Source organism: Microtus pennsylvanicus, chromosome 6 (genome assembly GCF_037038515.1).
Source record: "Microtus pennsylvanicus isolate mMicPen1 chromosome 6, mMicPen1.hap1, whole genome shotgun sequence".
In the NCBI taxonomy this organism is placed as follows: Eukaryota; Metazoa; Chordata; class Mammalia; order Rodentia; family Cricetidae; genus Microtus; species Microtus pennsylvanicus.
The window spans coordinates 118780525-118802675 of record NC_134584.1 but is presented as its reverse complement, the minus strand read 5'-3'; the positions used below and the strand labels follow the sequence as shown (position 1 = coordinate 118802675).

Sequence of the window (22151 nt, the reverse complement as noted above, 5' to 3'; positions counted from 1 at the left end):
ACCTCTCTGTGCCTAGGTTTCCTTACAGAACTGGAATGACATGCCCGAGTCAAGGTGCGCCAGTCAGAACACCTGACATATAGATAAGCCCCTGCTGGTTTGCCACATGTGAAGAAGAGCTTGCTACTGGTAATTGGAAATTTAGACTTCTTGTTTTTTTAATCGAAGTTCAGTTTGCCCCACTTCAAATGTGTCTTTAAATAATTAACTTCCTTTCATACTTTAATCTTCAAAGCCCTCTGTGCCTGCAGACTTTACAAGGTGCTAGGTAGGAAAGCAATTAAATTCTCCCCAGAGCGGATGGTGGCTGGTGGGTGGGGGTGTGCAGCCTGGAGGTCAGAATCTTGGAGAACTGTGCTGACTAGTTTTACGTCAGTTTGACACAAGCTAGAGTCATTTTGGAGGAGACAGCCTCAATTGAGAAAAGTCCCCACCAGACAGGTTGTAGGCAAGTCTATGGAACATTTTCTAGATTGATGGTCGATACGGAAAGGCCCATCACTGTGAGCAGTGTCCCCCTGACCTGGGCTGGCAATCCCGGGTGACCAAGAAAGCAGGCTGACCAAGCCAGTGAGCAGCACTCCTCCATGGCCTTTGCTTCAGTTTCTACTTCCTGACTTCCCTGAATGATGGACCTCAAGCTGTTAGATGCAATAAACCCTTTCCTCAAGTTGCTTTTGGTCCTGGCATTTATCACAGCAATAAGAACAGGTGCTAAGAGGCCTCTGGCACAGGAATTCCAAACAACAGAGACAAGTTTTGCAGTCCAGAACTGAACAGTGGCCATGGACCTTAGGGTTAGGCAGAGTCTTACTATGTAGACAGCGATTCTTGAACTTGTTAGGTAGTTCAAAGACAGCCTTGAACTCACAGAGATTTGCCTGCCTCTACTCTCAAGTTCTGGGAGTGAAGGTGTGCACTACCACACCAAGCCTGATCTCTGTACTGTGTGAAGACTCTGTGTGGGGGGGTGGAAGTGGGAGGTCTTCTGGATTGACCATAGCACCCTGCTGCAGGGACCCTAGAAGTCTCCCTTCCAGAGTGTCCAGAGGGCCAGACAGGGTTGTCACCCTGTCATCTTCCCAGACACCAGGAATAAGCCAGCCAGGAGTTACAAGTCAGTGGGTACCCGTCAGCAAGCTGCCATCGCTACCTTGGAGAGGAAGTTCACCTTGCGAATCAGCAAATACATCCACAGATTAATTCTTCTCTCATGAAAGGATGGGACGGCAAGGCGGTCTTTAAGCTACCAGTTCAAGATGCCTGTATTCAGACTCAACACTGAACATGAAGTGTCATCTCCACCAAAGACTCAAATGGCAGAGCCTGGTCCTCAGCTGGTAGGTCACATCATAAGGGAGTGGAGGCTCAGACCTAATGAATGGGCTCACAATTTGATGATGGTACTGCAAGGTGGGGCCTGGCTAAAATCGCTAGGACAGTGAGTGGATAAGGAGGTGGGAACATGTCTTTGTAGGGTGTCTGTTCCTAATATCTGTCTCTGCAGCCCAGAGAATACTGTCGTCTGTCCCCACAACACACCCATGCTGTCCCCACAGCCTGCTAGTTCTGCTGGAACCACTTCCTCCAGCACCGAATCCTGAGTCCGGCTTGCTTTAAATCTACACCAGATTGTCTCTGTGTGTCCTTCCAGTTTATTTCCCTACGAGGGACATTGGGTGCAAAAGCCAACATTCTGATTGCCAGCAGAACAAGCGGGGCAAAGCGTTGCCTTTTATGATAAAGAGCTCCATGTCTCAGCAGAGCACGAGGCTTCTGGATGGAAAAGAGAATCAGGTCAATTACTTTACTGCTCTGGTCTTGTCTCAGTCTTGTCCGAGTAAGTCCTCGATCTAGAACACTGAGGACAAGGACAGCAGATGTTCCCTGTGACCTTCCCCCTCCCTCTGAGGAAAAGCTCTGTCCTAGATTTTAAACCTTCAGGAAGGCGGAACATGTCCAGAGCAAACACCTCTCAAAAGAAAAAAAAAGTACAGAAGCAAGTCAGGAGGTTTTTTTCCCAGCAAGAAAATGAGATTTGTACTTTTGGGGAGGCGAATACAAATGACTGCATGTACACACATTCACACACACACACACACACACACACACATATGCACGCACGCACACAATCCTGTGATCAAATATCAGAAACATCTAACATGCATTTATCTTCTTTAAGAATTATTAATAAAATACCTCAAAAAAGAGCCTCAGGCTGCTTATCTCAAGCCCAACAGGATTTGTTTACACACATGTCCTCATTCATCATTCCAACAGCCCCCTGAGGCGGATACTATCCCCTATCACCTTACAGATGAGGAAGCAGCTCCAGAGATGCAGAGGAATTTGGTCCAGATTGCTAAAGCAGAAATTACAACCTGGACCTTGACCCAGGGTAGCAGGGGTCCAGAAGGGAGCTCTCAATCTCCAGGAGACGCCTGAGCGATAAAAAGGAAAGATGACTTGTCAGAGAAAGCCACCTAGTGCCTGGCTCCCCGTGTTCCTGTTTTCTTTGCTTACCAGACATAGGATGGACATCCTCTCATGGCAACAGGTACTGGCTTGAGTTGTATTTTGAATTCTGTCTGCATGTTTGGTACAAAAGCAAGCATTCCCGTTATAGGAAATCAAGCTAGGCAAAGCACTGCAGTTCACAACAGTTTAATCTCATCTGGCCTTTGGTATCCCAGCAGGGGCCTCAGGCACCACAGAGCTGAGCTGAAGCCCCTTGAAGCCCTGAGTCCTGACCCCAGAACCCAAGGCCTTCTCTTCCTAATCTGTGTGGAATGGTGTTGGGTGACATTCCTGGGGACATGCGAGCAAACATTTATTCACCCCAGGCAGGGTACTGACAACAAATAAAAGATTTTACCCAAGTCCAGCTTAGCTGAAGGGCCACTCACAGGACCATGGGTGACTCAAAGGCGGCTACCCCACCATGAAGAACTAAAACAGAGCCTGGCTTTGGACACAGGGACCACCTGACACAAGCTGAGCGCTCAGGGTAGCCGCGTCCACCACGCAGGCACCATCCACACCATGGAGCCATGAGTTCCCTAGCACCCCACGGTCCCGTTGGTTTCCACTTGCCCTCTCTACATCTCCAGGAGGCAGCTGTAGCTGGCAGAGGACATCTAGCTGGTGTGGTTGTGTTCACGTATAACGTCAGTACCTGAGAGGTGGAAGCAGGGGATCAGGAAATTCAAGTCTTGACCACATAGCAAGATAAAGGCCACCCTGGGCTGTGCCAAACCACATCTTGAAAATTTAATGAAAATATGTACAAAAAAATCTTTTTAAATACTTCTCATAGAAATAAAGACGAAACACATGTCAAAATTCCATTGCACTCCTCACTGAGGGAACCCAGGGAGGTAAGCTGCTTCCAGAGCAACTGTGGATTAAAGCATTGACAGGCCCTGGAACAGAACCACGCTTTGGGGAGTGAGACAAATCTGGGCTGTGGCATGTGATTTTGGGTGGTTTGGCTGGCAAAGATAGACCAGTCTTATCTCTACGAAGGAAAGCCTGCAAAGAACCTGCTAACTGAGGGACCCAGGACTACTGGGCCACCTAAATAACACTGGGAAATCGCTATCTCCAGAGACCCCCCCCCCAAGCCGGTGGGGGAATTGTGGTAGTGTGAGCAAAAACGGCCCCCATAGGCTCATTGGGAGTGGCACTATTAGGAAGTGTAGTCTTATTGGAAGAAGTGTGTCTGTCACTGGGGGCAGCCTTTGAGGTTTCTGAAGCTCATGGAAGGCACAGTGCCATTCTCCCTTCCTGCTGCTTGTCGGTCTGGATGTAGAACTCTCGGCTCCTTCTCCAGCACCATGTCTGCCCGCATGCCACTATGCTTCTCAGCATGACGACATCGGACTAAACCTCTGAACCGTAAGACAGCCCCAGTGAAATGTTTTCCTTCATAAGAGTTGCCATGGTCAGAGCAAATAGAAACCCTAACTAAGACAGGAACGTTGGGAGGTGGAGGCACACGGGTACTTCCCACTTCAGTCCTGGTTTCTCTGGAGAGTTCTAGATGTGGACGCCCACTGTTTAACCCATACCAGTCAGACAGACGTTGGATGTTAGTTCCCTGAGCCACGCCGTCCGCTCCCTTCCAGTAGCTGAATGTGGACACCAGGCTTTGCCCACCCTGCTCCTTATTCTCCACCATTGTAGTCTCAGGCTCTGCCTCTTCTAGCTCTCAATTCCCCCATCCTTCATCTGCCTGCCTCCTTTATGCACTGGTGACCCCTGAACCAAGACCGAGTATTAATAAAAGATACACAAAGCTGGATATGGAGCAGATACCTTTAATCCCAGCACTCGGGAGGCAAAGGTAAGCAGATCTCTGAATTTGGTCTACAGAGTGAGTTCCAGGACAGCCAAGGTTACACAGAGAGAACCTGTCTTAAAAAACCAAAAACAACCAGAACAAAACAAAAGATAGGTGATGCTATAAGCCCCCAAAGCTCCCAAAGAATGAGGAAAAAGCCATTTGATCCCTACAGACAGGTGCTTAACATCTCCATCTTCTCTCAGGCCAGGCTTGCAGAGGCGGCGATTGACTGCACCGTGGCTCTCGGCCACTGCAGCTGCCTCTCTGGGCAGGTATGCTGCTGCAGAGCTGGTGCCAACTGCAGATTAAATGAACACCTCGTGGCCAAGATTCCCCAGGCAAGATGATAAATATGTCCCCGCAGCTTTTTTTTACAAAGCAAAATACTTCTTGGTGTGCTGCGAAGGGGTATAGGAAATGCCAGAACGCAAACCCCACAAGAGTTGAGTCCCTGGTTGCCGTAATCACTAGGAGGCACCTTGCTGTCCACAGTATTGGCCTCCTGGTGTGACAGTCCTCACCCTCTGCCGTCTAGCATCCTCAACCCCACACTACCACCATCATCACCTCCGACCCAGAGCCAACTCCTCTCCTGGAGTCTGACACTGACTCCAAATTTCCTGTCACCACATTAAGGGCACCCCTGAAACTTTTCTTTATCCCCTGGTGAGGCAAATACTGCCTGTAGACTGTGTTCCCCAAGCTGCTGAAGCTCAGGGCCATGTAGGTGACAGTGCCCAATACACAGACCAGCTGGACTGCTCAGGAGACCAGGGTGTACCTGCCCGCTGTGGCCTGGGAGAAGCACTTTGTGTATCCGCTGCTGGAGGGAACAGTCGGTCCAGGAAGGGAGCCTGCCTGGCTGTGCTCACCCCAAACCAGGCAGAACAGGCTCTGCCACCACTGAGGACGGCCAGGAGAGGGGTCAATGGATCCTGGGGAGAAGGGGAGGTGTAAAGAGGGAATCTGCCTAGCACTCTTAGGTGTGGTGGCATGCCAGGTGCTGTGTCAAATAATTTACTTGCTACTCGCAAAGACCAGGGAGCTCCAATGCCAAGTCACCCAGTTGCCCTGATGCCCAGAGAAAAAAGAAAACCTGCCTTGGGGTCACACAGCCATGGCATAGCAGACCTGGCTGGACAGTCAGGGAGCACCTAATCCTAACCCTGACGGGGAACCCCATGGAACACCCCCACCGAGTCTCACTAGCCTGGAAATTCCCAAGCAAGTCAGGCTGGTTGACCAGCAAGACTAAGGGACAATCCTCCACACACACACACACTCCCACCCTTCATCCCTGTCTCTGCCTCCCCAGCAGAGGAATATCAGGCATGTGTTACCATATGGGATTTAAGGGATCAAATTTCCATCTGCATGCATGTACATGCTTGAGCCCTGATCAGGGATTCTAGATTAGCATCTGGATCTTGCATGGCCAGCGAGAACTGAGAGAGGGAGATGGACTCTGGGGAGGGTGGTTAACTTAAGGAACTTGTGCTGACTTGTTTTATGTCACCTGAGAGGAGGGAGCCTCAGTTGAGAAAATGCCTCCCTAAGACTGGGTCATGGGCAAACCTGTAGAGCATTTTCTTAATTAGTGATTGATGGGGTAGGGCCCAGGCCACTGTGGGTGAGGTTATCCCCCACCCTGAACCGGTGATCCTGGGTTCTATAAGAAAGCAGGCTGAGCGAGTCATGAGGAAGAAGCCAATAAGCAGCACTCCTCCATGGTCTCTGCATCATTTCCAGCCTCCAGGTTCCTGCCCTGTTTGAGTGTCTGCCTTGACTTACTCAGGATATGTAAGGCAAATTAACCCTTTCCTCCCCAAGTTGCTTTGGTTATGGTGTTTCATCACAGCAATAGTAACCCTGACTAAGACAGGACTAAATCCGATGAAGAAAAGAGAGCCTGCTCTGGGCAGAGAGAATTTTGGATTCTGGCTTAGAGGAGGGAGAGAACTGGAGAGTCAGGGAAGAGACAGGGCCTCAGCTTCTCTCACAAAGATGTTCATCTCTGCCTGGGGCCCCAGCAGTGACTGTGGCGCAGGCGGCAGGGAGGAGCAGTGGGAAGGCGGAGAAAACAGGCTGAGTCTCTAGTTCTTGCCCTGCCATCGGCCAGGCTCCTTACCGTTTCTGCAGAGCCCCAAGGTTCCCATAATACCCTCTGAGACCCCCTGCCCCCTGCCAGCTTCTCTCTCCTGCTTTCATCCTTCCACCCCTCTGCCAGGCCACAGGGAAACTTCAGTTGCTCCTTCCAGAGAACTGAGGACTGCCAGACTCTGATCCCTCTTGCTCCTGGACCCCCACATCAGATTCTGTCTGACTTCAGTGATGGTCCTAAGCAATCACAGCTGCTAATTAGCATGGCGACCTTGAACAAGCCTCCAGGGGCCCTCAAGACGGAAAGGAGTCCTGAAGGTCACTTAGCTGCAAAACCTTTTAAGAAAACGAAGGACCAAGGGACAGCAAGTTTTATATTAACATGCTTTTGCAATTTCAACCTTCGTTGTTCCCGCTGTCCTCATTTGACGGGTGAGGAAACTGAGGCCCAGCGAGGTGAAGTGACTCACCAAGGACGCACAGCAAGAAACTCGCTTGTGGCGTCTCCCTCCCTATACCCGGGGCCCTATTCCCTATACCCTCTACCTCTCCCCCACCTTAGTGCACTAGGTGGATGCAATAGCCTGGACCTCAGGTCCCTAGCTGCCCCTGGCTCCTCCTGAGCTCAGCTCCTCCTCACAGAGGAGAGAGGACAGACACTCTCCTTGCCTCCCTGGTGCTTGGCAGAGCAGCCACGGCTCCTGCCCCGCTGCCTGGCTGATGGAGAGATTAATCCTAAGCCCTTCCCGTCAGCACCCCCACCCCCCACCCTGGGCAGGACCATGCTGGCTGTTCCTGTGGGACTTGGAGCACCAAGTCCGTTGCTGAGGCAGGACGGCTGGCCCAGCTCCCTGCAGCATTCGGACCTTCAGCTCTCAGGAGGAAGGAGGGCTTCAGAGTCCTTCTAGAAAGCCACCTTGCGCCCCTGCTCTTCTGCAGAACCAGAATGAATACACTTCTGGTCTATAGAGGAGGCCGGAGAAGGACTGGACACTGACGCTGCCAGAGATGCTATGTTGCCAGCTGGTTTTGGTTTGTATCCTCCTCCACCCCCACCTCTCTGACACAAAACTGTCTCTTTCCTGGTCACTGAGAGAGACATGGGCTCCCCATGTCCGGCAGAGAACTGGCTGGAAACGGACTTCCTAAGACTAGTGGTGAGTTAACTTGGGAGGAACTTGTTTGTCCTGGGGTGGGATGTTCTAGAGCGGTGGCTGGGCTAAACAGCTTGGCAGAAGGGACTTTTGGAGAGAATGACTTTCCCCGGGGTTCTGGAGGAGTTCTGCTGGCCAGCTGTTAGGGGGAGCAAAGACTGCAAAATCAGATCTGTTCAGTGGAAGGAGATGGAGCAAGATTCCGGCTCTAGGCTATCCGAACCCCAGACCAGGAAGACCAGTGTGGGGTTGGATTCAGATTTGCTGTGTGACCTTGGACGAGTCCCTTCAGCTCTCTAGGACTTAGTTTCTGCTCTAGAAATTGAGAAAGCTTGGAAAGAACTCCCTAGACTCTTTGCAGGCTGCTCTCCTCCCACTGGCTGTGTGCTGTGAACCACGGAACGCATGCAAAATAACAGAGGGTACTGCAGCGTGCGTGAAACGCGGCGGCCCCGGCTCGCTCCTCACCAGCTGCCACAATCCAGCAGGCTCTGAAATTGGAAAGCACTTTTATTTCCATCGGCTCCTGATTGGAGTGCCTCTCTCAATGTAGGGTTGTAGGTGCCTGGAGACAGCTCTGGCTGGAATGAATAGCGGAAGAAATGGTCGCACAATAGGGAGGTTGAGACATAGCACGGAAATAATTCTTAAAAATATGCGAGCAAGCAAAAATCAAAAATGCTTGTCTTAAACGAAGCCCCCTAAATAGGTCTGTGATGGAGAGAGCGTTAGAAGCCTCTTTGCCCTGCAGATAGAAAATGACAGCCCAGCGAGGGGGAGTAACCACTTCAAGGTCACACAGCAAGGGTGGGTGAGGCAAATACAAAATGCAGGTCTGAGTAGGAAAGAGTTGTCCAAAGTGGGAGGTGTCCTCCACCCTCATACCAGGGTCCTCTGAATGAGAGAGAAGACCAGGGGGGTGAAGCTTTCATGGAGGGCTTCTGAGAGTCGGGTGCCTCACAATGCTGCCATGGTTCCCAGTCCCTGAGAGTTTGGTAGCTGACCCTCACTGAACTGTATTTGCTAAACAGTGGTCAAGATGCTGGTCCTCGATTCCCTCATCTGCCAAGGTGAACTGTGCCTGTCTCCCTCATCGGACTGTTGGCACGAGTCTGTGAAAGAGACTGGCTGTGCTAGAGCACCTAGAAGTGACCGTTATGGGTGCTGCACATGTGTGTCGCTCCCTGACCTGATCCACAGTGCGGTAGCTCTAGCTTCTCCACTCACACAGACCAAGCAGAGGGTCCAGAGAGAGTGAGTCACTCCTTAGAACACCGCCACACAGGGCCCCCTGCAGGGCTGACCCAAGGCTCAACATTAGAGAAGAGAGAAAGACAGGAAGCCACATGCTCAAGACCCCATAGTCTGGGATGGTACAGTTCAGGATCCGTTCCATCTCCATTCTCAAAATGTCTGTGTCAGGGAGAAGGAGATGAACATGAAGTCCCTCCCTCTTTAGTGTAGTGGGCAGCACATCTGTATCATGGATGTACATGTTCCACAGGGGTAGGGACGTGTCCAATGGCATGACCCTAGCACATAGTAACTGCCCAGCAACCAAGAAGTAAACAGGAGGTGCAGAGATGGCTGAAGCAGCTGCAGGAACAATACACAAATGCAACAATGTCTGTACTACCAAGACTCATGCTCCCTTCCTTCTTTTGTTCTTCTTCTTCTGGAGGCCGACAGGTGAGCCCTGGCCCCACAGTCTGTGACGATGCCCACGTCTTTCAGAGACAGGGACCTGCGTCCTGGACACCATCACTTCGGCTCCTGCAGCCCCTTGAGCCAGCTCTGGCCTGGTCCAGAGCCTCAGTCAGTCAAGGGCCTTTACTACCGCAGGGCCCGGAAGGTGGGCACCCTGGACGCCTCTCCAGAGGCGGACCTGAAGAAGGAGATCCTGGTGAACGTGGGTGGCCGGCGATATCTGCTGCCCTGGAGCACCCTGGATGCCTTCCCGCTAAGCCGCCTAAGCAGACTCCGGCTGTGTCGCAGCTACGAGGAGATCACACAGCTCTGTGATGACTATGACGAGAACAGCCAGGAGTTCTTCTTTGACAGGAGCCCCAATGCCTTCGGGGTGATCGTGAGCTTCCTGGCTGCGGGAAAGCTGGTGCTTCTGCGGGAGATGTGCGCGCTGTCGTTCCGGGAAGAGTTGAGCTACTGGGGCATCGAGGAAGCCAACCTGGAACGCTGCTGCCTGCGCAAGCTCATGAAGAAGCTGGAGGAGGCAGCGGAGCTGCGCCGGGAGGAGGCTATGCAGCGCCAGCAGCAGCGCCAGGCCTGCCACTCTGAAGTACAGTCTTCGCGATGGGCCCGCAGCATGAACCAGCTGCGTGAGATGGTGGAGGACCCACAGTCGGGGCTGCCCGGGAAAGTCTTTGCCTGCCTCTCCATTCTCTTCGTGGCCACCACGGCTGTCAGTCTATGTGTGAGCACCATGCCCGACTTCAGGGCTGAGGAGGACAAGGTGAGTGGTTGTCCATCAGGGTTCATGGGACAGCTCAGGGACATTTAGGAAACCACGGAAATAGTTTCCTTTTTTTTTTCTTAGAGACAGGGTCTCATGTAGCCAGGCTTGCCTCAACTTACCCAGTGAGGCCTTAAACCTTGGATCTTCCTGTCTATACTGCCTGAATGCTGGGACTGCAGGTGTACACCACCAACCCTGTTTCATACAGTACTGGGAATTGAACCCAGGGCTTCCTGCAAGCTAGGCAAGCTCTAGTCCTTTTTTGTTGTTGTTTAAGATTGGTCTCATGCAGTCCAGGCTGGCCGAGAGCTCTCTATCCAGCCAAGGCTAGCCTCCAATTCATCATTCTACTGCTACCACCTTCTGAGTGCTGGAAGGACAAACATGTGTCCCCACACCCAGCTAAATGTCTTCATTTAATCAGGAGAATATGAACACTATCTTATGTGAATTGTATACAGTTTTAGACACCCCAGCCACAAGTAAAGCTTTTTCACCTTTATTGGCAAGATGGGGACCCTTGAAGTCATTATGCGTTCTTGGCCCTGTAGGGAACCCTGGATACTGACAAAGTCAATGTCTGGTTTGGGATGGTAAGAAGACCCATCATCCACTTCCCAGGTCCTGTGATGGGGGTGGTGAGTGTTGGTCCTCACTGATCTCAGTTACCTCCTCAGTAAAATGGGAGACATTTCTCTGAATGTTCCCATATGTATTGCCTTTAATGTTTACAGAGCAACTACTTCATGTTAAGTATTGGCTCAGAATCCAGATCCCTGCACATGAGCCAACCCTTCCCCAGATGGAGACTCAACAATGCTACATGTATTTCCTCTGGCTGAGGGATAGATTATAGCAGAAACACTTGACCCTTCTTTTTCTGGTTGCCACCTCCTACAAAGTCTCTTAGTATCTCTGGGGGAGAACTCAGAGACTGGTCCTTGGCAGCCCCAACAAGCAAGGCTTGGCCACCCATCCTCAGCAGACCAAATAAACAATAGTGAAAGCCAGAGAGGTGATTAATCAATGTGGCCATATTGTGGAAAGAGAAATTAATAGAGATGTCCAGTAGCCCCCAAGTCATCTTCGGGTTCCGATGTGAAGTCTGTGTTTAAATTACATTGTAATTATAATTCTAAAGTGTGTGTGTTCAGGCACATGTGCCTCAGCATGCATGTGGTCTAGAGGACATGGATGGGGAGGTCAGAGGACAACTTGCAAGAGTCGATTCTCTCCTACCATGTGGGTCCTGGGCCATCAGGCCTGGGATAATTTAAGAAAAGCTGGCAAGAAATAAGCCAAGCTAAGGTCAGGCATTCATAAAAATGAATAAGACTCTGTGTGATTATTTGGGAGCTGGGTGGTAGGTCCCACAAAGAGCAAAGAGTAAAAACAACAAAAACAAACAAACAAAAAAAATCCCAACTACACACAGGCAGAATGTTTCCTCCGGGTCAAGGTCACTTTAGGTCTGCCAGGACCCAGGACCTAACCCCCAACAAGCCAGTAACACTAGGGGGAAAAAGGCTTAAGCCTGGTGACAGCCCTAGGTGGAACTTGTCTCCTGGAGAGAAATTCGCCTGCAGATCTTTCCAGCCCTCTACTTAACTCTCAGACCAGTGAGATGGCTCTGTGGGTAAATTGTGAGTAAAGGTGCTCGCTGACCCATCTACCTTCTGTCTCTGAGCTTTTACCTTTCTCTCTTCTATATTACTTTCTTTCCTTCTTATTCCATGGCTGGTAGTGTGGCTGGGTGACTGGCTCCTGGCATCCTGTTATTCTCTTCCTTTTCTTGTTCCTTCCTCTCCTCTCTTTCTCCTTCTATTTATTCTCTATGCCTAGCTATTGGCCATTCAGCTCTTTATTAGACCAATCAGGTGTCTTAGGCAGGCAAAGTAACACAGCTTCACAGAGTTAAACAAATGCAACATAAAAGAATGCAACACATCTTTAAATAAATATTAAACAAATGTTCCACAGCATAAACAAATGTAACACGTCTTAAACTAATAATCCACCACACCTGTGCACCCCTACATTCTCTTCGCAGACAGCTGTGGGACAGCAAGGACCCCCAGGAACCAGATGGTCTGTGTCCTGGTCGGCTTTCTGTTGCTCAGATAAGCATTCTGATCAAACACAAGTTAGAGAGGAAAGGGTTTATTTGACTCCCCCTTCCAGATCACAGGCCATCAGTGAAGGAAGTTAGGGCAGGAACTCAAGCACGGACCTGAAGCAGAAACCACAGAGGAGGAGGAAGGCCACTTACTGGTTACTGTTCAGCTAGCTCTCTTACACAGCCCAGGCCCGCCTGTCTAGGGACAGTGCCACTCACAGTAGACTGGGCCCTCCTACATAAATGAGCATGCCAATAGGCCACTCTGATCAAGGCAGTTCCTCCATTGAGACTCTCTTTGAGTCTCTTGGCTTTGTAAAGTCAATAGCTGAGCTAACTAGAAGAGTCTCAAAGCTGAAATAGGAGCCTGCATTTGTTCGGAAGGCAGATGAAAAGCTTGAAAATAGAGCTAGACCGTTTCCTAAGGTAGAACATGGCTTCTCTCCAACTTCACACTACAGCTCTCTTACCACCCGAGCCTCCATCTATATTAGATTATGAAAGACAAGGAGGCAGATTAAAACCACACATGCATATGTTTGTATTCACATCACATGCACACACATGTATACACACACACACCCATCGCTTCCTCCCAGATTTGCCCCAAACAATACAGCTGGACCAAAGAACCAGCATACGCCTTACACAGGATAAGGTCTCCACAAATATTTGTTGAACAAAATGTGTTTCATCTGGTTGACTGTGGTGATATTTTGCTTATGATCTAACAAATAAAGCTTGCCTGGAGATGAGAGTGCAGAGTTAAGCACTAGAGGCCAGGGAGTGGTGGCTCACACCTTTAGTCTCAGGACTCTGGGGAGAAATGGATCTCTGTTAGTTCAAGACCACCCTGGGTCACACGAAATTGATCCAGTCTGAAAGAGAAACAGCTCACACTAAGGTGATCCCAGCATTTACTTAGGATCACATGCCTTTCATCCTAGTACGAGGGAGGTAAGACAGGAGTGATATGGGTGGAGAGAGGAATATAAAGCGGGAGGAGACAGGAGCTCAGTGCAGTCTGAGGACAGGACTGTCCTTTTGGTCTGAGCACTGGTAGAGGTAAGAACTCTAGTGGCTGGCCACTCTGCTTCTCTGATCCTACAGCTTTTGACCTCGGAGAGCTGACTCTGAGATTTGTACTATAACTGACCAATGTTTTCTCCCAAAGAAAAAGAAACATAACACTCAAATTCTCAGTCTTTCCAACGGCTGAGCTCCACCCTGAGACTGGAGGTGCCACCAGGAGCATCCCCATCCCCCAACCCCAGCAGTTGTTTAGCACAAAGCATGCCATGGCAAGGTCTGCTTGCTCACGGGATATCTACATGTCGATTTTGCTTCTGAAGATTAGGGCACATTAAGCAATGTCCGTATCCCAGTCAGGGATACCGGGTTGCAGCTGCTGAACCACACGCGTGTCCTCCACAAGCCTGTCCTCCTTTTGCAGGGAGAGAAGACAGTGTCGGGGAGTCAGGAGCTTCCCTGGGCAGAGGAGTGAGGGCATCGCAGGGCCTCATGCGTTGAAAATGACCAAGAGTGCAAACCCAGGCTGGGTTTAACGCCACTGCCACTGGGGAAATCAAATTAGGGGCAGGTCACCAGTTTGCCGTCCTGGGCAGCCCAGAGTTGTCCCTGAGAAACTGGCAGCCGTGTCCCACGGGATAAGAGGGATTCGTGTTCAGAGACAGCCACAGTGTCCCTGTGCTTCCTCTCCGGTGGAGTCACCTTTGTACATGCTGTCCTTTCTCTGCTTTTGTTGGGGGTTATATTTCAGAGAGCCAGGGAGGCTGAAGCCAGGCAATCCTAAAAGGTTTGTTCTTTAAAGACAGTGCCTCGAAATTTACATAAAAACCATTTGTTCTCTCTACTATAAGCCTTGTCTTTCTTATTTGTTCTCGGGGGACAGCAGGCAGGCAGAGAGGGGCTCTATTTAGTCAGTCAGCTGTTAAGGTAAGGCTGGGTGGTTTCTCCTGAGGAGAGCCATAGGGCACAGGGATTTAATAACACCCCGAGGAACTCAGAGCCTGCGGCTGTGACCCATAGAAACCCAGATTCCTTTGCTTTGTCACCTCTGCCATCTGGCTGAGCCATGCTTGTTGTTCATTGGGGGATTGGTCGGTGACCTTTGTGGGGTTTCCTCTTGTTGGCCGGGCTCTGGCGCTCAGTTGGAAGAGTGTTGGTCCAGCCTGTGTGAAGTTGATCCCTAGCAGTGTGTAAACCAAGTGTGGTAGCTCACACCTATAATCCCAAAGGTGTAGGCAGGAGGACCAGAAGTTCAAGGTCATCCTTGGCCACTGAGAGGTGGTGGAAACTGTCTGTTCCCAGTGTGTGTTTTCATTCCTCTTGGGTGTGCGCACAGGCATGACCTTGCTGAGTCTTGAGTGTGAGTTTAACCCCTGGAGGAGCTGCCACGTTGTTCCCTAAATTCAAGTTCCCTATAACCCAGACCATCAGGTTCTCTCCCTCCCTTTCCTTCTCTCATTCCCCCCCCTGCCCCCGTGTGTGTGTGTGTGTGTGTGTGTGTGTGTGTGTGTGTGTGTGTGTGTAGCTCAGACAACTTTCTAAAGCTGTTTTTCCCCTTCCACCACGTGGGTTCAGGTACGTTGTCAAGCTTACCTTGGCCGCAGGAACTTTAACCCGTTGAGCCATCTTGTTAGCCCTTATTCTACTTTTAATCATGATTTTTCAGGTGCGCATATTGAAACTTCTTTTTAAAAAAAGACAAAAAAACACACCCCTGCAATCCCACCCTTGACAATCTAGACTATTTCCCTCACCCCAAAAATTTCCTTGGGCCCTCCCCAGTCAACCTAGGGTTCCCTGAGCAGTCATTTGTTTATTTATTTTACTTTTTTGGTTTTACAAGACAGGGTTTCTCTTTGTAGCTTTGGAGCCTGTCCTAGAACTTGCTCTGTAAAACCAGGCCAGCCTCGAACTCAGATTCACCTGCCTCTGCCTCCCAAGTGCTGGGATTAAAGACGTGCGCTGCCACTGCCTGGCTGAGCAGTTGTTTTGATGGTTGGAGTCATGGAGGTGAGCCTTCCCTAGTCCCAACTGTTGCCTGTCTGTGGCTGCTGGCTTGCTAGGCCCTATATGCCTGTGCAGTCCTTTCATTTCTACCAAAGCCTCCTCAGGCCTGGCTCACCTTGACTTTAGGAATAAGCAGCGCTCTCCTCACTACCCCCAGAGACAAGGCATGCGCCATGGAGGCTGATTCCTCCACTTGGCCAGAGATTAGGAGGAATCCCAAAACCAGAATTTTCTGTGCCCACATCCAGAAAGATGAGAACAATGTAGACCAAAGTGCCCTGACCCCAGTAGCCAGAGTCTTCCTCAGAGAGAAACAAGTGTTTTGTTTTCTTCTTCTTCTCTCTTTCCTTTATATAGGCAGGGCTGGAATGAACATCACATCCTCAACTGGAGCCCTACATCCATCTCTTGTGTCCCAGCATGGCTGCAGAGATACCAGCTCCTGCAGGCGGACACCAGGCTGGTTAGGATGCAGGGCAGAGCGGGATGCAGGCGGAGTGACTAGGCAGAGCCAGTCTGCTGCAGTGCAGGGAGGGCCGACAGCCCAGACCAGGGGAGGGAGGACAGAGTGTACATGGCTTGAATAGCCAAACACCAGCACCAGAGGCAGAAGCTCAGCCTGCTGGGGCCTGCTGGGCCCTCCAGAGTCACCTTCCCCAGCTGCTGGTCACTGAACCCAGCTTTCTCTACTTGCCTGTTTCATTCTCCCCTGGGGTGTTGGTCCTTTGTGGCAGGCCCCTTTATTGTCCTGGAGCCAAGAAAGGGGTCAGTGTAAGGAGCTCACAGCCTTGGCCGATGCCCTTGACCTAGCAATGCTTCTTCTATAGGTGACAAGATGTGGCCATAGCTGTAACAGAGGCAGGAAATCCAGCTTTCCACCAGATTGATCTGCCATGTACAACCACACAATGGACAGCTCAGCCCACAGGACATAGCAAGAACACACTGTGTCTCCAGGGCAGTGGTTCTCAATCTGTGGGTCACAACCCCCCTGGGGGGAGTCATATATCAGATACCCTGCATATGAGATATTTACATCATGATTCACAACAGTAGCAAAATTACAGTTATAAAGTAGCAACAAAAATAACTATGTTCGGAGGTCACCACATCATGAAGAACTATATTAAAGTTGCAGCATCAAGAAGGTTGAGAACCACGGCTCTCGGACCTGGGAAGATGGCTTGGTGGGTTAGTTGTTTGATTGGCATGCACATGGACCTACTTGGCAAGCCCCAGGCCAGTAAGAGACCCTGTCTCAAAAGAAAAAACAAAAATCCCATAAAACAAGGTGGATAGAGCCTGAAGAATTACAGCCCTGATTGTTTTCTGGCCATCACACACACACACACACACACACACACACACACACACACACACACACCTAACAAGGCTTTTCAAAGGGAAGCCATTTCTTCACACCCCCACAGAGCCACCACGAAGCTACTTCACCATGTCTTCTCCACCATGGCTGGATGTCCCTCGGAAACCATGAACCCCTATAAATCCTTCCTCTTTGGAGTCGTTGTGCCATTGTGCCAGGTTTTGAGGGCTGCTGACTAACCCGTGATTCTGTGGCTCTCTCACCCCAGGGAGAATGCACGAGGAAGTGTTACTACATCTTCGTGGTGGAGACCATCTGCGTGGCCTGGTTCTCCCTAGAGTTCTGTCTGCGTTTTGCCCAGGCCCGGAACAAATGTCAGTTCTTCCGTGGGCCCCTGAATGTCATCGACATTCTAGCCATCTCCCCGTACTACGTGTCGCTTGTGGTGTCCGAGGAGTCCCCGGAGGCAGGCGAGAGGCTGAGTGGCAGCTCCTATCTAGAGAAAGTCGGATTGGTGCTGCGTGTTTTGCGGGCGCTGCGTATCCTCTACGTGATGCGCCTGGCCCGCCACTCGCTGGGGCTGCAGACGCTGGGTCTCACGGTGCGTCGCTGCGCCAGGGAGTTTGGCCTTCTGCTGCTCTTCCTGGGGGTGGCGGTCACCCTCTTCTCCCCTCTAGTCTACGTGGCTGAGAATGAGTCTGGAAGGGTCCTAGAGTTCACCAGCATTCCCGCGTCCTACTGGTGGGCCATCATCTCCATGACCACAGTGGGCTATGGGGACATGGTTCCTCGCAGCGTTCCTGGTCAGATGGTGGCTCTGAGCAGCATTCTTAGTGGTATCCTCATCATGGCCTTCCCAGCTACATCCATCTTTCATACCTTCTCCCATTCCTACCTGGAGCTGAAGCGGGAGCAGGAGCAGGTCCAGGCCCGCCTCCGGCGTCTTCAGAACACAAACTCGGCCAGCGAAAGGGAGCTTCTGAGCGATGTGGATGACCTGGTCCCCGAGGGCCTGGTCTCCCCCATCCGCTACGTGTAACTCCTACCGCCTTAGGAATGCGCCGTAATTTCAACTCATCCCACGGCTGAGACAAGCTCCTGCACCTCTCCTGTGGACCATCTGGGGGTGTGTTCTCAGAATGCTGAGTTCCAAAGCCGGAAAGGGGCCAGGCCATAACAACACTGGTGTGATCCTGGGCACATCCCTTGTCCTTCCCCAGCTCCCTGCCAGCTACTGGGCACAGTTCATCTTGGTAGGCTGAGTCGGTGGCCCTGTGTTCTTTCCCCTCCCTTGCAGACTCTGTGCTATTCCACCCTGGGTCCTGGATGCTCACTGAACTGACCACCGCTAATAGTGAAATGCGGAGTCTGCAGATTTCCATCCTCTCCTCCAGACTCCCTCTCTGGGTTCATGCCACCCCAGAGGGCTCAGGCACTGAGACCTGTTCAAAGCTCCATGCAGCCCGCAAGGCTTCCAGGCGGATCATGTGCTCTCTTGCTTCCTGCCACCGCCAGCCGAGTTTCCAAATGCAACAGAAGCACTCACTGTGTTCTAGACGCTCTTAGCCAAGAAGACAGCCTCGACCACTGCAATAAATCCTGTCAGGGTCTCATGGCAGCGAGCCTACTGTCACCTCTGACATTGCTAGAGACCTGGGCCGCAGGGCCACCTGCAAATTCCCAGTTGGCCAGCCGGACTCTTGGTGGACACTCTGGTTCTGCAGCTCTTAGTCTTGACCAGGAGACTCTGAGAACCATACAATGTCCTTTCAGAGAACAGCAGCATCAGGAGGAGCCTCAGCTTTCCCCGATCAACTAAACATCACTGACACAGCTCGGCAGTACAGCCCTAGGCCTGCCTGGTTCTAGCTCCCCACATCTGACCCCCACTGATGAAGGCTGGGCATCCCTGGTGCCTGTGTGTGTCCACGTATCCGTGTGCCCCTCTGTCAGCAGACTCGACCCTTGGATCCACAGAGGAGGCAGCGTGCTATGAACATGACTTACAGAGATGAACCAGGAAGCAGCAGAGGCCCCTGAGCAGTCGGTGCCCCCAGAGTTGCCCAAGACACAGGGTCTAATGCTGGAGGGGTGACCGGGGGGGGCAGAGGAGACTGGGAGAAGGAGGTAGTGGATCTCAGAGCCTTACAGAAGACAGCACTGTGACTGTGCTAGGCGTGAGGACAAGGATGACAGTCCAAGCCGAAGTGGGAATGAAATCCATCCAGGAATGTCCCGTGGGTTCACCTCCCCCACATCACCACCAATCTGGCACAGCACACCTGGGAGACATCTCCGTGGCACTTCCCAGCAGAGACACAGCTGCACTGTCATCCAGTACTGGCTGTAAGGCCACTGGAGAAAGGACAAGGGCAGTGAGATAGACGGGGCCCTGTGAGTCTGACATGGCTCAGGTGTGGCATGCAGTCAATACTGCAGCCCTGCTAATACATATCTGACTATTGGTCCTTCTGCCAGTATTGAGCTGAGCCCTTTTGGGTGCTGGGCTCACTTCCCCTGACTGCAGCCCATAGCCAATGACTTTCCAGAGAAGCCCCAACATCTAAACTAAAGGATGTCTTGCCCATGTGGGAACTCTCACAGCCTCTGATTCCCCCAGCAGATACATACACGACTCCATCTCTCTAGACCTCAAGGTCCGGAGAGCACCTTAGTTCTTACCAAGCTCACACGTCTCAAGCAAGCCCTTTGTGTCACATGAGGAGAGCTGATTCCTTCATGAGGCCCAAGGCATGCTGTTCTGTTTCAGGGATCAGCCAGCAGAGTCCTGGGGATGCCTGAATGTATTCTGGAAGTATATAAAAAGTAGCTTTTGCACCAGGCTAATTTTTATTTGTTTGTTTGTTGTGAGACAAGATCTCACAGTGTAATCCAGGCTATCTTTGAACACATAATCTTCCTGGTTCAGCCTCCTGGCTCCCACACTAATATTTTTTAGCTGTAATTAGACAAAACATTAAACAATCAGTTTTTCCTTTATACTCTTAAGAACAGACAGCATGGGTTCCATCTGAGGCCCCGGGGGTTTCACTCTGCCTCTGCCTCTCTGTAAACCACACGGTTAGATCAGATCTGTGGTTCTCTAGCTGAAGTTCTACAGGACACTTTTGGGGGCTGCTGTTGTTGGGGGATGATCAGCCAAAGAAGCAGAGGACCCATTGGCCAATGATGGTCATGCATTCACACAACACCTAAAAGAATACAGAAATGCCTAGACAGTTCCTCTCCTCTAAGACAGGGCTATCCACAGGTCACAGACCTGAGGTGTTGGGCTCACCCTGGAACCAGAGAAGAAGCCACTGGGGACCTGGGCCCTGTCAGCTCTGCATCTGTCCCTCGGTTCTGGCTGAAGGCCTTGTCTGCATCACATGCTTGGTTTGATGTCCCCAGTACTGTGCCTAGCTCTCACCAGGCATCCCCACAGTTCTCTGTGCCACCAAATGTACCAAGGCAAAAAGAAAAGTCAAAGGTCAGCATTGGCTAAACCCATCAAAGACACAAAATGTCTCTATTGTCTGCACACATATACCCAGTTAAAACTCCTATTAAATATGACTTGGAAAATTGTAAGGGATGGCTTGATGTAGGGTTTAATTTAACACTTTTGATTTTTTTGTTTTTGTTTTGTTTTGTTGTTTTCTTTTTCTTGGGTAACATCCTGGGAGATAGGTCTAAGTCGTCCAGGTCTGGCTTTTGCATCCCTTTTGATGTGATTGGATGGGAAGGAACTACAAGCGTGTTGCTAGGTAGTGTTTTCATCCCCGTTGGTTGACAGAAGCCCAGTGATCCCCAGCTGCTGTAGCTGTAGCCAAAGGGGACTTTTGACTTTGAGTCACCTTCCAGCGGTTACAGGTGTGGCTCCTAGAGGAAGGAACAGTGTTGACTGGAGGTCTTTCCAGTTATGCAGAGTTGAGCTCAGCAGTAGAATTGAGTTAGCTCTTCAATACAATGAAAGGGACTCAGAGAGGGTCCTGACTTGGGACTGTGCCAAGACTGCAGGCTACTTTCAGGGCTTCTAGGACTGCACCATGGCCACCAGCAGTCCCGTCAACACATGATCAGTGTGCCTCTGATCATCCGAAGGGCAGATATGCTTCTGGATGCTAATGTGCTTCCGAGGGTAGAGTGTCCACTGATTTCATTTGTTTCTCAAAGGAAGACTCTCCAAACAGGGTAAAGAGCTCTAATGTCAACCAACTCCCTCTTGGAAGATGGAGAGACCAAGGTTCAGAGAGGGAAAACCATGCATTGGCTTATCTCATTATATTCAAGTATCTTGACTCCTAGCTGAGCCCTTTCTAGTATATTCGGCCGCAACCCTGTGCTCGAGGGAAGCAGGGCCTGGCCTTGGAGAATGTGTTCGATAGGAAAAGAAAGCAGCAGTTTGCCACACTGTCCTGAGCTGAGGGGCAGAGACACTATGGAGTGTCCTAGGCATATTGTTCAACAGGAGACATGGGGATGGACTTGCTGGACGTGCTCTTTCTCAGATACCCATAGTGATCCTGTAGGAGGCCGCTGTAGTCCCTTCCAGCATGGGCAACTGGGCTTCTGGGAACTTGCTGCAGCCGTTCCTAACCTGCGGTGGCTGGGAAGGCCACACAGAAAGGGACACAATAATCAATGTGTGAACATGTCACCATCTACCAAACCTGGCTGCCCATTCCAGATTCACCTGCCCACAGAGGTCTTTTCCTATCACCCGATTTCCATCACTCAGGTACCACACCTCACCCTTTCCCATGATGCACTGCATGCCCCACTGAGGACACTCCATATCTCCCACTCCTCATGGAGGAATGTGACTGTGGACACTTTCTGGGTGGTCACTGGTACCTAGCCTACGGGTTTGTAACAGTTTGTGTGGGGACCATGTCAGATACCATGAGTCCCAGCAAATCTTCCCCACTCTCAAAAAAAAGAGGAAGGGGGTTACTATCAATGAGGGGCAGTTCCTCTCTTTGGGAGGTGATCCCAGGACACACTATGAAGATCAGAGACTGAGAAAGGGGAGGAAGGGGCCAGGGAGAGCTGGCCTTGCCCAAAGATTGAAATAAAGCAGTAACATTAGGCCTGCTTACTGCCTGCCTGCGCAGGTCAGGTAGAATGTTCCAGCAAGGCTGGTCATACTGAGTATCTCAGTGAAGAGAACATATCCTTCTTGCAGGTAAATGAGTCCCCAAGATGCAGCATCTCCAACCCTGGGCAGCTTCACAGATTCTAAAGTAGGACCTTAATGGTTTCAAGGTCCCACCTTTGCCTTCGTAAGTGTGGACAGGAAGGACGAAGGAGGGGGTGTGACTTTGGAGACAAACCGCCAGGGCTGGCACAGTCTGGCTCGGTCTAGGCTCTGGACTCCCAGAGCTTCCAGCCCTGGGCAGCCTGCTCTCTGCCCAGTGCCTGTCTTTATGCAGCTTTGACATCTAGCCAAGGGGCACCTCCCGGAATACAATGTCAGTTAAAAATAAAACTAAAGGCACCAGCCCTGCCCTGCAGCAGTCTGCTTCTGAGGACACATAGAGAACTCAGAGCTATCTCTTAGGGACTTGCTGTAAGGAGGACACAGCCAAGGGGGTACAGCT

The 22151-nt window shown here is 51.0% G+C and overlaps 1 protein-coding gene across 2 annotated transcripts; it reads left to right on the top strand.

Moving 5' to 3' along the window:
- Nucleotides 1-6899: 6899 nt before the first annotated feature.
- Kcng4 (potassium voltage-gated channel modifier subfamily G member 4) lies at nt 6900-20186 on the top strand. 2 transcript variants are annotated; one of them, XM_075977438.1, is made up of 3 exons: nt 6900-7602; nt 9281-10069; nt 16817-20186. In XM_075977438.1, the coding sequence occupies exons 2-3, from the start codon at nt 9317-9319 to the stop codon at nt 17585-17587; spliced, it is 1524 nt and encodes a 507-aa protein (XP_075833553.1). In that variant the 5' UTR covers nt 6900-7602; nt 9281-9316; the 3' UTR covers nt 17588-20186. The 2 variants fall into 2 exon arrangements, with proteins under 2 accessions (XP_075833553.1, XP_075833554.1); XM_075977439.1 differs by having other exon boundaries at nt 7104-7602; nt 9289-10069; nt 16817-20138.
- Nucleotides 20187-22151: the final 1965 nt, after the last annotated feature.

Coding starts and splice junctions, on each gene's coding strand:
- Kcng4 (XM_075977438.1), top strand. CDS start 9,317: ATGCCCACGTCTTTCAGAGACAGGGACCTGCGTCCTGGACACCATCAC. Junction 10,070..16,816: donor TCAGGGCTGAGGAGGACAAG/GTGAGTGGTTGT, acceptor CTCTCACCCCAG/GGAGAATGCACGAGGAAGTG.